The 15,327-nt window shown below is 50.0% G+C and overlaps 1 protein-coding gene across 3 annotated transcripts; it reads right to left on the reverse strand.

The window, feature by feature from the left end:
* Positions 1–1,003: 1,003 nt before the first annotated feature.
* On the reverse strand, positions 1,004–10,826 carry RAPSN (receptor associated protein of the synapse). 3 transcript variants are annotated; one of them, XM_059931576.1, is made up of 8 exons: positions 10,475–10,826; positions 9,560–9,898; positions 4,391–4,549; positions 3,739–3,837; positions 3,540–3,662; positions 2,988–3,041; positions 1,763–1,962; positions 1,004–1,314 (listed from the first exon to the last, which is right to left on the reverse strand). In XM_059931576.1, the coding sequence occupies exons 1-8, from the start codon at positions 10,664–10,666 to the stop codon at positions 1,242–1,244; spliced, it is 1,239 nt and encodes a 412-aa protein (XP_059787559.1). In that variant the 5' UTR covers positions 10,667–10,826; the 3' UTR covers positions 1,004–1,241. The 3 variants fall into 3 exon arrangements, with proteins under 3 accessions (XP_059787559.1, XP_059787558.1, XP_059787557.1); XM_059931575.1 differs by having other exon boundaries at positions 2,943–3,041; XM_059931574.1 differs by having other exon boundaries at positions 2,931–3,041.
* Between the last annotated feature and the right edge of the window lie 4,501 nt (positions 10,827–15,327).

Genomic DNA, 15,327 nt, shown 5'->3' on the forward strand with positions numbered 1-15,327 from the left:
CCAGCACCAGGCCTTGTCCTCATGTGAACTCCTTTCTCCCCTTACTTGGGCTCTTACACTCCAGGATGAGGCACCCATGTGTGTGGGGACCCTTCTCTCTCCACACAGGCTCTACCTCCCCACACTGGGGCTTCCCTTGTGTGGACACTCTCCTCACCTAGTTGGGCTCCGATATCCCACACCAGGTCACCCCTCCACATGGATGCCTGTCTTGCTCTATCCCACCTAATGGTTTTAGGACTGACAAGAAGAGAAGGGAATGAAGATGAGGAAGAGGAATGCTGCTCTATTCTTTATTGTTCCAAAGCACTTATCACTTTTGTATTAGTCTGCTAGTTTTTGCCATTAGCTTCACCATAACAAAATACCACAGACTGGGTGGCTTAAACAACAGAAATGTATTTCCTTACAGTTCTGGTGGCTGGGAGGTCCAACATCAAGGTGCCAGGAAATCAGGTTTCTGGTGAGACCTCTCTTCCTGGCTTGCAGATGGTTGCAGTAAGACTGTGTCCTCAGTCTTTTCTCTGTGCAGCACAGAGAGAGAGAAAGCTCTCTGGTGTTTTCCCCTCCTCTTATGAGGACACCAGTCCTAACAGATTAGGGCCCCATCCTCATGACCTCATTTAACCCTAATTACCTCCTTAAAGGCCCTGTCTCCTGATATAGTCATGATGGGGGTTAGGGTTTCAACACATGAATCTGGGGGACACAATTCCGTCCATAACATCTTTCTAACAGGCTTTCTACGTTGCTGGTTTACTACGTTTACTGTTCATCACATCTTCCTCTCCAGCCCTGCATGTCAGCATTTAAAGGTGCTCCTCACCTGCAGTATCTTGCCTCTGGCTCACGGTGGCAGCCCCAAAACCTGGAAGGGCAGCTGGAGGAACTCCTACATATGGGCATAGAGACACGTGTGTCTGAGGAAGCTCACATGGGGAACCTCACTCCCACTCTCCTCCACCCGTCAGACCTCGGGCAGGGAAAATCAGAATTGCTGGGACCAGGTACAAACGGTTTATTTTTCTGTAAAGATCAAAGTACAAAGGGGTGGGGGAGGGCAGCTGGGCCTGGAGGAGCAGCAGTGGGCAGGCCCCAGGCCCTGGCTGAGGCCAGAGGAGGCCCTGGAGGCTGCCCCAGGAGTAAACAGGCACTGGAGGCGCAGCTGGTCAGGGCAGCCTCCAGCGTGAGGCTAGAGAAGAAGCAGGGGAGGCGAGGCAGAAGCCCACGACCTGATGGGGTCACACAAAGCCAGGCTTCATGGATGACCGGTGGCAGTTGGGGCAGCTCCGTGTCCCGTTGTTCTGCAGGCACCTTGGGAAGCAAAGGGCCCTGTCCACTCAGCGGGCCTGTCCTCTGATCCTGGGCCTGGCCCTCTCTCCTCCCCCCTCCTCTGCAGGTGCAGGAGGTATCCACAGCCCCCAGGCTCCTGCCAGCAGCCCTGCCGGCCCCTCGCACTCTGCCTGGGGAGGCCTCCAGGGCAGAGCCTGGGCTGGGAGTCAGGAGGTTGTGATGGAGGCAGCTCTGGCCCTGGGCATCTAAATCCCATGACCTTTGAGATGCTTCTCTGGTCCTCTTTGGGGAGAATAATAGAATATCCACCTCATAGGGCTGCTGGGAGGATTCAATGAGTTAATAGGAAACGCTTAGAACAGGCATGGGATGCCGAAAGCACTGTGTAAGTCTTTGCTGTTCGTATTACTATTGTGACGAGGCCCCAGAGAGGCCCCGAGTGCCTCGTGCCTACCGGCGGGGCACTCACCTGAGGTGGAAGATGTGGGAGCAGGGCAGAGCCTGCAGCCGGCTATTCTTCTCGCCGATGGACTCGCCGCACAGGCCGCAGTAGAGCTCTGTCTCCTCCACGCACTCGTGGAAGCGCACGACGTGGGCGCGCAGCTCCCGCTGCAGACCTCTGCTGCGGTAGATGCTCTCGCTTAGGCAGTGCAGCTTGAGCTGACCCAGCTGGGGCCGGTGCGGCCAGGAGAGCGGGACGTGGGGATGAGACAAGCCAGTGCTAGTGAGCAGCTGCCCTGCTTCCCTCCTTGCCCAGTCCAAGAAGCTGTCCCCACAGGGCCACCGGGTGGTCAGTACACAGGGGTCCTGTCTTGGCTGCATCCCTGCCTTGCTGGTGGGCCTAGGAAAAACGTCTTGCCCTCTCTGGGCCTTGGTTTCCCCTCACGCAGAAAGGTAGGTGAGATGGGTGATCCTTACTCCTAGAACCCGCTGGGGACTCCATGTTTTTGAAGGATTTTATTGACCAAACCTGCTGCACTGACTTCATAATAATTAATTTTCTTTCCTGTCTTTGTTAATTAAATACACACAGCAGCTCATCAGCACTTCTGAAGAGCCCGCGATATCTGAGTAAACCGGAGCAGCTATCATCCAGCCAAGGCACATATATCTGGCATGTTAACTGGACTGTAGACCTGATCCCTGAGAAATGCACATCTTCTAGAAGACTTTGAGAAACACTGAGGTTATTTTCAACATTTAAAGGTTTGGATATGATTATCAAATCTGGAGAGGCCACATATACTATGAAAGGAACACGGGCTTTGGAGTTAAGACAGACCAGTTACCAGGTGTGGGACCTTGAGCACATATCTGAGCCTCACTTTCCTCATCTGTAAAATGGGGCTTGCTGTACCCACCTTGAAGGAAGCCAGTGAGGCCTGGAACCGATACCTAGAAGAGCCCTGTGATGCCCACCTCTGTATGAGTGGAGGCCACTGTTAGGAGTTTTAATGACCATCAAGACACCTCTGAGTAATTCTGATATCCCCTGAGCTATGGAATTCTTGCCCTGCCCTCTGAAGTGCTCTCTGGGTGGAAGAGAAACAGCCAGGGTATGGGAATGATGGGGGCAGCTCCTGGAGATCAGGAGGGGCTCAGGGCATGAGCAGGCTCAGGGGGGCCTCCCCACGCACCCAAGATCCCACCTTGGGCTCTTGACTCCAGACCCAGCAGACGGACTCAGTTCTGACCTTGTTCCCCACCTCCTCGGCCAGGTCCTGGGCTCTCTCGATGGCATCCAGAGCCTGGAAGGTGAGCACAGGCCAGAGCTGCAGGCAGAGCTGTCTGACAGAGGCCTTGGCTCACAGGGAAGGAAGGGGTAGGGAGGGGTGGGTCTGAGGAGGGCAGCACCGCTGGGCAGCTGCCCTGTGTGTGAAGGTAAGAGGAAAAGGCTGGGGTACACTCACCAGAGCTGCCTCAGTTTACTCAGATATAGAATGAGAAGAACATTCCTATTTCATGAGGTGTTGTGAAATCATAGGAGGCAGTTAAAGTGTCCTGAGTGCAAACCCCAGGCCTGGCCCTTTACTAGCTGTTAGACTGGGCAAGTCATGGACCTTCTCTGAGCCTGGAAAATGATCTGAAATCCCCTGGCCTCATGGGACCAGGGTGAGGCTGATGTTAGACAAAGTGTCTGAAAGAGTCCAGCCCAGAACCAAACCCACACGTTGTTGGTTGACCTACTGGCCTCAAGTGGGAGCACTGGGGGGAGCTGGGGGCTGCAGGAAAGGGGTCCACCTCACCTTGTCCAGCGCCTTCCTGGCCACCCAGCACTTGGCCACACCCAGCAGCACCTGTACCTGCCCCAGGCGGTTTCCAATCTCGGTCATGATGCTCATGGCAGAGTCGTACCTAGGGAAGGCTGTCTGCACAGCCAGGTCAGGGGTGGAGTCAAGCCAGGCCAGGCTCGCACCACCTCCCCCTGCATCCCGGTGACCTCACCTCCAGGTCCCCACGGCTCCGGTGGATGTCAGCAAAGCAGAGCAGGCAGAGTGCCTGCAGTGGCCGGTCCCCATGCTGCAGTGCAATCTTCATAGACTCCTGTGACAGAGGCCGGTCACTCAGACCCGCTCGTCTGCCCCCCACCACTGGGGTGCCTCCACCCATTGGGCCCCTCTGATGGGCAGTCCAGGGTCACCAACATCCTCAGAGCCCAATACACCTTTCATGGTGCTGAGGCCCATGCACTGAACCACTGAGGTCTGACAGCACTGGAAACTGAGGCTCTGAGAACAGAAGTGACTTGACCAAGGTCACCAGGTTATTAAGTGGCAAAGTTGGGATTCGAACCCAGATCAGTGGAACTCCAGAGACTGGCTCTCTTCCTACTTAAAGTGCCCCATAAGGGCACTTTTTCTGGCAGGGGTGGGCGGCAGAGGGAAGTGCCCTCCCCTGAAAACAGACTAGAAGGGAATGAGGTTTGGGGCAGGGGGACTGGGGAACAAACACATCCTTCAGGGGCACAGCTGTAGAGAGGAGGGGCCAGGGGCAAGGCTTGGGGGCCTCAGTGGGCTGAGTTGGCAGGAAGAGGCCCTGGGCCCAGACCCCGCCTACACTACCGCCCTCTAACTGCCCCCCTTCCCCGCTGCCCCACCTCACAGCACTCCATGGCACTGCCCAGGTGACCCAGCAGGCGATACGCCACAGCCACGTGGTACTGGCTCATGGCCCGGTACTTGAGGCTCCAGCCTTTGCCATAGTCGTTGACGAGCTCTGCAGCCTTGCAGGGGAAGAACAGGGCTTTCTCGTAGTCCTGCAGGGGACACAGGGAGGGGGTGGGATGGGAGGCGGCGCACTGAGTGGCAGGAGCTGCCCCTAAGAGGAGCGCTCCACTGCGTGTTCATTCCTTCATTCATTCATTCTGGTGTCCAGGGAAAGAGTGATCCAGACAGAGGGAACAGCCAGTGCAAAGGGGTGGGCTCCATGAACACAGGGGTTTTCATGTGGTTTGCCGATGTATGGCAAGAGCCTAGCACAGTTCCTGGCACTTAGTAGATGCACAGTAAGTATTTAATGAATGAATGAATGAGAAGGAAGAAAATACAGTTGGCTTCTCCACTCACCCAGTCCCAGTTGGGCCCCTCGGCTTCAGAGACACACAGAAGGGTGGTGGTGGGGATATCAGAGCCCACTCCAACCCCACTGGAGTTTGCCTCCTGGCACCCAGTCGTCACTGAACGTTCGGTGACTGCCAGCACAGTCAGCTCAAAGAACATTGGGACAGACTCACTGAGGCAAAGAAATCATCCTCTCACCCTTTCTTTCTCCTCAAGCTTCCAAATGTCTTCTCAACGTGTCCATTATGAGCACATGAGCTCACCTTATGCACCATTAAGAAAACAGAAGAGGGACTTCCCTGGTGGCGCAGTGGTTAAGAATCCGCCTGCCAATGCAGGGGCCCTGGTCCAGGAAGATCCCACCTGCCGCAGAGCAACTAAGCCCGTGCACCACAACTACTGAGCCCGCACGCCACAACTACTTAGCCTGTGCGCCACAACTACTGAAGCCCGCGCACCTAGAGCCCGTGCTCCACAACAAGAGAAGCCACCGCAATGAGAAGCCTGCGCACCACAACGAAGAGTAGCCCCCAGTCGCTGCAACTAGAGAAAGCCCGCGTGAAGCAACAAAGACCCAACGCAGCCATAAATAAATAAATAAATAAATAAATTATTTTTAAAAAAGAGAAGAAAATCAGAGAGGAGCTCCCTTATCCACCTTATCCATCAAACCCACCAGATCTGTTCCCACTCTGCCTCCTTCCTGCTACTCCCTGCTCCTATCAAATTAAATATGACCCCCTCCATGTGGGCTCTGGAACCCCCTCCCCAGTCTCTTTCTACTGAATCATTCCTATCAGTGTAAAATCACAGCCTGGCATTTCTTATCTCATTTGAAAACAAAAATAAAAATCAAATAACCTTCTTTGACCTCATGTCCCATTTAGCTACAGCCCCACTTCTCTGTTCTTTTTTGTAGAAAACCTATTTGAATTTTTATTTAATATCTAACAAGTTAATATGACCAAAAGAGAACTCTCAGTAACCCTAATAAAAACCTGTTCCTAACATACTTAATTTGTACTATGTACTTTTTATTAATTTATTTATTATTTATTTATTTATTTTTGGCTGCATCGGGTCTTAGCTGTGGCACGTGGGATCCTCGTTGGGGCATGCGGACTCTCGGTTGCGGCACGCATGCGGGAACTAGCTCCCCGACCAGGGATCGAACCCGGGGGCCCCCGCATTGGGAGCACGGAGTCTCACCTGGACCACCAGGGAAGTCCCTACTATGTACTTTTTGATTTGAAGCCATGTAAATGCTTTACAGACTTTAAAATATTAAATTTAATTTTAAAAACCCTAAAAATAGAAAATGGAAACAAATGACCTTAACTGTATATCATTATATTAATATTATAATCAATTCTAATCATAAGTATATATTATAATACAATCAAGGTATATTATAATATTATATCATAGTATATTATGATTGTTTTATAATATATATTAATATATTATATATTATATATGTTATATATGAATATAGCCATACAGAAAAGTTATTATTTCAAAGGACCTTAAAATATATACTTGAACAGTTCAGCCATAGTGGGATATATTATAAAGACAAAAGAATGGCAAAGAAATCAAACCTCATTCGTCATTTTTTTTTTTTTTTTGAGTAAGACAATATTGGTGTTGTCCTTTGAAATTATTTTATGTACTTTGTAGGATAAAGTAAATATTTAGAAACCAAGATTTTCAGTCTAAGAGAAAAGAGAATCAAGTCTGAAATGAATCAAGGCAAATCCTGCAACACTGGATTTGAATTGGAAGTATCAGTATACAGTCCAGTTGTCCTCACAACGGGAGAGATTTAGTACCAACAACAACCCAGTAGCCATGAGCATCCTGAGAGCCCACATTTGGTCTTTAAATACCATTTCCTACTAAAAAAGGACCCGGAGGAATGGCTGGCTCCAGGTTTGGAGCAGGAAATAGAGTGGGCCCTCTGTATTCGAGGGTTCCACATCCTTGAACTCAACCAACCGAGGGTTGAAAATGTTGGGGGGAAAAAAATCCAGAAAGTTCCGAAAAAGCAAAACTTGAATTTGCCACACACCAGTTTATATTTACATAGCATTTACATTGTATTAGGTATTGTAAATAATCTAAAGATGATTTAAAGTATGGGGTGGAGGGAATGTATGTAGATTTTATGCAAATACTACACCATTTTATATAAGAGGCTTGAGCATTCCCGGATTTTGGTGTCCTGGGGGATCCTGGAACCAATCCTCCGCAGATACCGAGGGACGACAGTACACAAAATGAGTGTGGGACAGGCTATTGTGCCAGAAAACAAGAATGCTTTCTTTCAAAGACTAAATGAAGTCTCGTCAAAAGGACACAGGAGCCATACTGAAGAGAATTCCACTGACTAAAATTAAGATAATATGAGCATCAAAAGGAACAATGATTGCAACTGACTGACGAGTACTGAATATTTTTTTAAATCCATGATTTCACAACGATACTCCAAAAAGAGGAAGCAAAACAAGTAAGTGTGATCATTGAAGGCAACTATCACATCAACTCATTATTCTGGAAAGTGGTAATTAAAGGAAAGGGAAAAAGTATTTATTCTGCCTTTCCTTAAGGAACTGTATTTCAGAGTAATCAACTAGCTCCAATTAATGAGGGAAAGTTCTTCCTTATAGAAAAATCCCAGCTAATAACTGCAGAAGGCATGACAGAACTTGGAAATCACCATTTCATGAGAGTTGAAATGAAAGAATTGATTCAGGCAACAAACATCAATGGATGCTCAAACCATTACGGAAAATGTTGTTGCAGAACTGAATATTCACAACCGAAGTGTCACCCCACAAGTTAACCTACTGGTCGTGAAAGGAAGACGGCAAAGCTGAAAACAGTGGGATCAGGTGGTCACTCCCTTAACTACCGACATGATGTAACATGAAGCACGCAGCCTCGCTTGTATAGTATTCTCACCAAAAATGCGTGACCTAAATCCTACCAAGTCATTATGTAAGTTCTAGTTCATAGAGAGTAATGGAGACAAAGAAACAACTTACATGACTCCTTGAGGAAGCAATGAGACAAAGAGATGGAACATTCTACAAGGCAATTAATCCGGCTTCTTCAATAAACCATGGAAAATAAAGGGAAGGGTAGGAATTTTCCATAGAAAGAGACTCGGGAGACATAATAACCACTGCAATGTGTGGTTCTTGTTTGTGTTCCAATTCAAACAAGCCGAGGATAAAGGCATATTTTCAGGATAAGTAGAGAAATTTAAGAGATAATTGTTCACTGTGGTGTGTGTGATAAATAGTATTGTGATTATGTAAGAAAGTGTCCTTATATCAGAAAATGGTCTTTTTTTCTTTTTTCTTTTCCAGAAATGCATACAGAATTACTTCGGGGTAAAATATCATGATGTCTATAATTTTGTATCACAACACTTCAGTGAAAAATATGTAAGTCAAATATGGCAAAATATTAATAATCGTTAAATCTAAGTAGTGGGTATATGGAGATTCATTATATTATTCTCTCTGCTTTCCTGCATGGTTAATTTTCTTCATAATAAAAGAGGTTATAAAACACCCCTATCCCTCTCCAATCCGACTGCATCTCACTGAATGGCTTCCCCATACATCTAGTTGCTGAAAACAAAATCCTCAGTGTGATCGTGGATGACTCTCACTACCTCATACTTCCACCTCTGATCCCTCAGCATTTACACTCTCCAGGATTTGTTAAGCAACTACTATGTGCCAGGCACTAACATCCCCCACGGGCCAAGCACAGCCTAGATGCCTAGGGGGAAAGAGAGCAAATGCTCAGGACCAAAAGCCTGAGGTCACTGACCCCATCAGTTTCTTCCCAATCTGCCATCTCCCTTCCCCCTTACCTCTCTGACCCCACCACCGCCTACCTTCTTCTCACACACCTGCTGCAGCCATGCTGGCCTCCATCCTTCCTGGAACATACTGGGTAAGGTCCCCCAAGGGCAGCGCTGTGCTTTAACTGTTCCCTCTTTTTCATTCTTTTGCCAGATTTCTGCATGGCTCACCCTCTCATCTCCTCCAAGTCATCAGACATCACCTCTACAAGGCCTTCCATCCACCCTGTTTGAAATTGCAACACGTCATCCTCAGCACTTCCAACTCCCTTTCCCTACTCGCCTTTTTCCTAGGCACTTTCCACCATGCTGTATACTTGATTTGCTGATTGCATTTATTTGTCTTTCTCCCCCAGCTAGAATGCAAGGTTCATGAACCCAGGGACTTGTCTGTTGTTTTCACTGCTGCACCCTAGGCCAACAGTGCCTGGAATATCATAGATGCTCAGTACATATTTGATGAATGAATCCTTACAACCACGCTGTAAGGTGGGTTCCATTCTCCTTCATTTCATAGGTTCAGAGAGGAGAGGTGACTTGCCCAAGATCACACAGCAAACACGTGGCAGTACAGGTTCACGGCCTGTCCTCACATAGGAGCTTCCCATCCCCCCAGGAAGTCAGACAGATCAAGGCTTGAATTCTGGCTCTGCCCTGCCTGGCCATGTCCTTACTTCCTGGCTGTCTTTTCCCTCCCAGGCTTCCGTCTGCCTCATCCCTACCTAAATGGGAGGACTGAACGAGGTGATGCAACAGGGAGCGTGGCTCACGGGAGACTCTCGGGGAGCCCGAGCCTCTACCGCCCTCCCTGGGGGACCGGGCCCACCTTGACCTGGGCGTAGAAGCTGCCCAGGCTGCAACAGACGCGGCACTCGAGCATGGTGTCATCGTTGTTGTGGGCATAGCGCAGGGCCTTCTCGAAGCTCTCCAGGGCCTTCTGGAAGAGGCTGAGGCCCAGGAAGGCGTTGCCCATGCTCAGGCTGACCTGGCCTCCGAGCTGGGTGGCTGCCCTGGTTCCGGGCAGGCCGAGGCAGGTCTTGCAGTAGGAGATGGTCTTGTGAAACTCACACAGCTTCTCGTTGCTGCGCGCCAGGTTCAGGTAGCTCTCCAGGAGGAAGTCGGCATCCTCCAGCTCCCGAGCCGTGTCGATCTGTACCACAGCAAACTGCCCGCCAGGGTGGCAGGCCGGGAGCGTCAGCCTGGACCCTGAGCCTTGGACCCAAGCCTCCGTCCCTCCAAGCCTCACAGCCCAAAGCCTCAGGCCCAGAGCGTCCACCCCCGGCCTCAGATGCGTTCCCTGCTCCCCAGTCCCAGAAGCCCCGGAAGCTGCAGCCCAGGAGCCTCCACCTCCCAAACCCAGACCCACAGCTTTCACCTCTCCATCCTGAGCCTAGGTCTGCAGTCTCCACCACCCACCCGTCCCCAGCCTCAAACCTGGAGCCAGCGCCCCCTAGGCTCAGACTCAGAACCCCAAACAGGAAGGCTGGAACCTCGACTCTGAGACCTGGCCTTCAGCTCCCCGAACCCTGAGGCTGAGAACCTCGGTCTCAGAGCTTCAGACACCAGAGCTCAAGGCCACAGGCCCAAATCCAAAGCCAAGACCCAGTGGGTTCAGAGCCTCAGGCCCCAGCCACTAGCCTGTGGGATACAGGGGAGCCTGAGGAGGTGGGAGGCGGGCTGGGAGGCCTGGGAGAAATCCCGCCCCGGCCCCACCCTCCCAGTCCGGCCGCGGCGCTCCCACCTTCAGCATCTCCTTATAGCGGCCCATCTCCGAGTGGGCCGTGACCAGGCAGCCCAGCACGCGGAAACGCCCCACGAGGTCCGAGCTCTTCTCCAGCACCTTCGTCCACACCTGCAGCGCCTTCTCTGTCTGGTTAGACTGGTATAGCTGGAGCCCCTTCGCGATCTGCTGCTTCGTCTGGTCCTGCCCCATCCTCCCAGCGCCCCGAGCCCCCTCCAGAGAGACCTTGGTGGCTCCGTGCCTCTAGACACTCATGGCGGGGGGCCCACGGCGCCAGCTGCCCACCGAGCCCCCAGAAGGAGCAGGGCCTGGATGGAGAGCAGGCGCCACCCTGCGAACAAAGCTGGTCCGGCCGCTGTCCGCAGCTGTCCCTGCCAGTTGGGGCCACGTGGCCGCCAAGGAATGTCAGCCACAAGGTCACGCGGGGCCTCTGCCACACCCAGCCCCGAGCTGGGAGGAAGGTGCCTGCCCCCCGGGCATCCCCTTGGGTGTCTCTTCAGCACCTCTGACACTGGCCCGGAGCCTCCTGGCAGGGTAGACCCTCCTTGCAGCCTTACCAAGGAGCCGCCTCCAGGGGTGGGCTGAGAGCTGGAAGAAGCAGGGATGAGGCTGGGCACACAGGCAGCAGGGAGGCTGGGGCCTCTCCCCATCACAACCTTCCCCCCAGACCCACCGACCCCAGCTCTGTCCCTGTGAGTCACTGGGCGCCGAGGTCCCTTACCCGTGCACATGCCCACACCATCCCAACGTGTCCTAACCCGCAGTCCGACCCCAGCCAACAAGTCGTTCACCTCTCTGGGCCTCAGTTTCCTCATCTGTAAAATGAGGCTGTAATAGGCTAATAAACCCTAACCCACAGGCTTGCCATGAGCAGCACAGTGTGGTGGGTAACAGCGTGGACCCTGGAGTCAGGCTGCCAGGGTTTGAATTCTGACTCCGCCGTTTATTATCTGTATGGGCAGCGTGACTTTGGGCAGGAGAATAAGGGTTCCTACTTTACTGGATTTTTTTTTTTTTTAAGATTGCTTTCTTTTTGATGAGGACCATTTTTTAAAGTCTTTATTGAATTTGTTACAATATTGCTTCTGTTTTATGTTTTGGCTTTTTGCCCACGAGCCATGTGGGACCTTAGCTCTCTGACCAGGGATCGAACCCACACCCCCTGCATTGGAAGGCGAAGTCTTAACCACTGGACTGCAGGGAAGTCCCTTTACTGGACTGCTGGAACTAAATGACTTAGTAATTGACAAGGACTTAGAACAGTGCCTGACACACAGGAAACACTATGTGACAATAAGCAAGAGGTTATCTAGAGCTGCGTCCGTATGCTCCATGGCAAACTGCCCATGAGGAACAGAAGTTGCTCTTTGAAGGTTTAAAAAATACCCAATTCCAATCCCAGTCCCAGTTTGAAAGTGTCCCTTACAATGAGTTTTAATGCCAGACACAGTGGAGAAGGGCAAAGTCTTATATAGGGAGCAGACCAGTGAAGTACTGGGGCTCATGGGGTTGAGAGAGGCTCCTGCCATCCCCACCAGCTCGACTCACCCCATCTTTCTCTTCCCTCTCTGCAAACCAGACTCCTTCTTGCCCCAGGGCAAATTTGTCCTTTCAGAGTAGACAGTGGCTTTTAGTATACAAGCATACCTCGTTTTATTGCACTTTGCAGATATTTCGTTTTTTACAAATTGAAGATTTGTGGCAAACCAGCGTTGAGCAAGTCTATTGGCACCATTTTTCCAACAACATATGCTCACTTCTTGTCTCTGTGTCACATTTTGGCAATTCTCTTTTGGCAATTCTCATATTTCAAGCTCTTTCATTATTATTGTGTTTCTTATGGTGAGGTGTAATCAGTGACCTTTGATGTTATTACTATGACTCACTGAAGGCTCAGAGGATGGTTAGCATTTTTAGCAATAAAAGATTTTTTAGTTTAGGTCTGAACATTGTTTTTTTAGACATAATGCTATTGCACACTTAATAGACTGCAATATAGCACAGACGTAACTTTTAGGTGCACTGGGAAACCAAACAATTCATGTGACTTGCTTTATTGTGATGTTCGCTTTACTGTGGTGGTCTGGGACCAAACCTGCAGTATTTTCGAGGTGTGCCTGTATTCACAAATTTGTGCATTGATCAGCACTAATATCAGAACATTTTCATCACCCTGAAAAGAAGTCCTGTGCTCATTAGCAGTCACCCCCCATTCCTTCGTGTTATGGGGTGCTGAATTGTGCCCCCGTTCATATGTTGGTGTTGGTATGTAGACCGCACCCCCCAACCTTGGAATGTGACTTATTGGAGACACCATCTTTTTTTGGCTGTGCCACCTGGCTTGTGGGATTTTAGTTCCCTGACCAGGGATCGAACCCGGGCCCTCTGCAGTGAGAGTGAGGAGTCCTAACTACTGGACCGCCAGGGAATTCCCTGGAGACACCATCTTTAAAAAGGTAAAATGAGGTCATTAGAGGGGGCCCTGATCCAATATGACTAGTGTCATAAGAAGAGATCAGGATATAGACACACAGAGGAGGAAAAAGAGGGTCACCAACAAGCCAAGGAGAGAGGCCTCAGAATGAAACCAACCCTTTTAACACCTTGATCTCTGACTTCTGGCCTCCAGAACTGTGAGAAAATAAATTTCTATTGTTTAAGCCCTCCAGTCTGTTGCACAGTGTTATGGTAGCCTGAGCAAACGAATACACCCTGCAACCACAATCTACTTTCTATGGACTTGTCTATTCTGGACATTTCATATAAATGGAATCATACAACATATGGCCTTTTGTGACTGGTTTCTTTCACTCAACATAATGTTTTTAAGGTTCATCTATATTGTAGCATGAATCAGAACTTCATTCCTCTTTATGGCTGAATAGTATTCATTGTACAATACACCATTTTGTTTATCCATTCATTAGTCAATGGACATTTGGGTTGTTTCCCTTTTTGGTTATTATGAATAAGGATGCTATAAACATTCATGTACAAGTTTTCATGTGGACATATGTTTTCATATCTCTTGGGTATATACCTAGGAGTGGAATTGCTGGGTCATAGGTAACTCTGTGTTCAACTTGTGAGGAACTGCCAACCTGTTTGCCCCAGGGCCTTTGCCCCTCGTGGTCCCTTTCCTCCTCCCTACCCTGACATTCTGCCCAGTTAAGTCCTAGTTGGGGTGGATCAGCTTATTACACTCATAGAGAATTACATTCCATTCTGATACAAGATTGATCATATTCATTAATGAGGTTATTGGCTTAGTGTCTGTTTCCCCCACTCAGATGTGTGGGCAGGGACTGCATCTCATTCATCACTGACTATGTCTCCAGAGCAAGACCTGGCACACAGTGGCCACTCAATAAATATGTTAAATTAATGGGGAAAAAAAGGGGAGAAGTGAAAGTTTAATTTTGAAATTTAAAGCAACCGCTCCAGGCTTACAGCCGATCTGCCATGTCTGCCTCATCCTGGGGAAAATGAGTAGAGGCAGAGATGACTTCCTGTTTACTGCGAGCAAAATGGGTCCAGAGTGGGGCAATCTGGGAGTGGGGCGGGGGTGCATGCTCAGCATAGGTCGAGGGGATGCAGGAGTAGGCCCTCGGGACTCGACAAGGATACTGGGACGCCCCAGGGGAAGTGCTCTTGAACCGGGACCACAGGAAGCTGGGAAAGCGGGGGACAGTCGGGGAGCCACTGGCACAGGAGAGTTGGCTGGGATCTTCCTCTCAGCTGGGAAGGTGGGTCCTGGGTTGAAGTTAACCTCCAGAGGGGAAGGAAGCTGGGCGCACAGGGCAAGTGCTGAAGAGCCAGCAGATTCTCTCCCATTTGTAGACCAGATATAGTCCAGTCACGAGTTTGAGTCGAGTCTTTGACAGCAGGGAAGGGAGGTGGGCAGTCTGCCTCAGCATCCCAAAGGAACCTGGAACCACAGCCTTACGGGTACCTGGGAACACGAATGATTGCAAAACTCAAAAACTTGACAGTTTCCTCTGCCCCAGAGTCAGCAATTTACTGACCACTGCACACAGTTAAGTCAAGGTCATGCTCCTTTAGGGCAAGGGTGTGGTCTTTGTACCACCAGCACCTGCACAGCTCCTGGCAAAGTGAGAGGAGACCAACAGAAGTGTAAGAACTAACATTTCCTAAGCTGAGCATTTCTTCCAGTTTACAGATAACTGGGAGGCACGCAGAGGTAAAGCCACCTGCCCAAGAGCACACTGCGACCTAGAGACAGAGCAGGGACTGAACCCAAGCAGTGTGACTCTAGTGGTCGTACTCTTAACCATGATACTGTCCCGGAAAAGAGGAGAGGGAGAAAAGTGAAGGGGAACTGGACAGCCGCCTTCAGGAATCATAGTGATTTTCATTGGACACACTCAAGCCCACTGGGAATGCTGTCCAAGGCTCTGGCCTGGGTGAGCAGAAGAAATGTATACAAAGAAGGCTAAGGAAAAGGTGAACGGAATCAAGCCTTGCTCACCAAAGCCCAGCAATGAAGGCTGACAAAAGGCCCCCGGAACCGGGAGGGCGAGTCACAAAATGAGTCTCTTCTGGGCCACTTAACCTCACAGGGTGATGGGACAGCAGGAGCCTGGGGGCTTGTTCCAAGTGCCCACTGTGTCAGGTACCAGCTACGTGGCCTGGTACACTTTATTATTTTATTTTATTTTTATTTTTTTCTGGTACACTTTAGATCCCCGTTTTAGAATCGAAAGTAGAAAATGAAGTTTGGGCCTGAAGCAGGGCTCACAATCTGGCATGCAAGGGCTGATGATTTCCAAGTTGGTTGGCTACACTTTTTATCTGGGAGATTTCATATAAGAATCGGCATTTCCTGCTTCTGC

This window comes from Balaenoptera ricei, chromosome 8, assembly GCF_028023285.1.
Source record: "Balaenoptera ricei isolate mBalRic1 chromosome 8, mBalRic1.hap2, whole genome shotgun sequence".
Lineage (NCBI taxonomy): Eukaryota > Metazoa > Chordata > Mammalia > Artiodactyla > Balaenopteridae > Balaenoptera > Balaenoptera ricei.

Bases quoted from the DNA above. Each gene is read 5' to 3' on its own strand.
- RAPSN (XM_059931574.1), bottom strand. From the start codon at position 10,666: ATGGGGCAGGACCAGACGAAGCAGCAGATCGCGAAGGGGCTCCAGCTA. The intron at 9,899-10,474 runs GTGGGAGCGCCG...CCTGGCGGGCAG, and splicing joins GCTATAAGGAGATGCTGAAG to TTTGCTGTGGTACAGATCGA. The intron at 3,838-4,390 runs GTGGGGCAGCGG...CCTCTGTCACAG, and splicing joins GTGCCATGGAGTGCTGTGAG to GAGTCTATGAAGATTGCACT.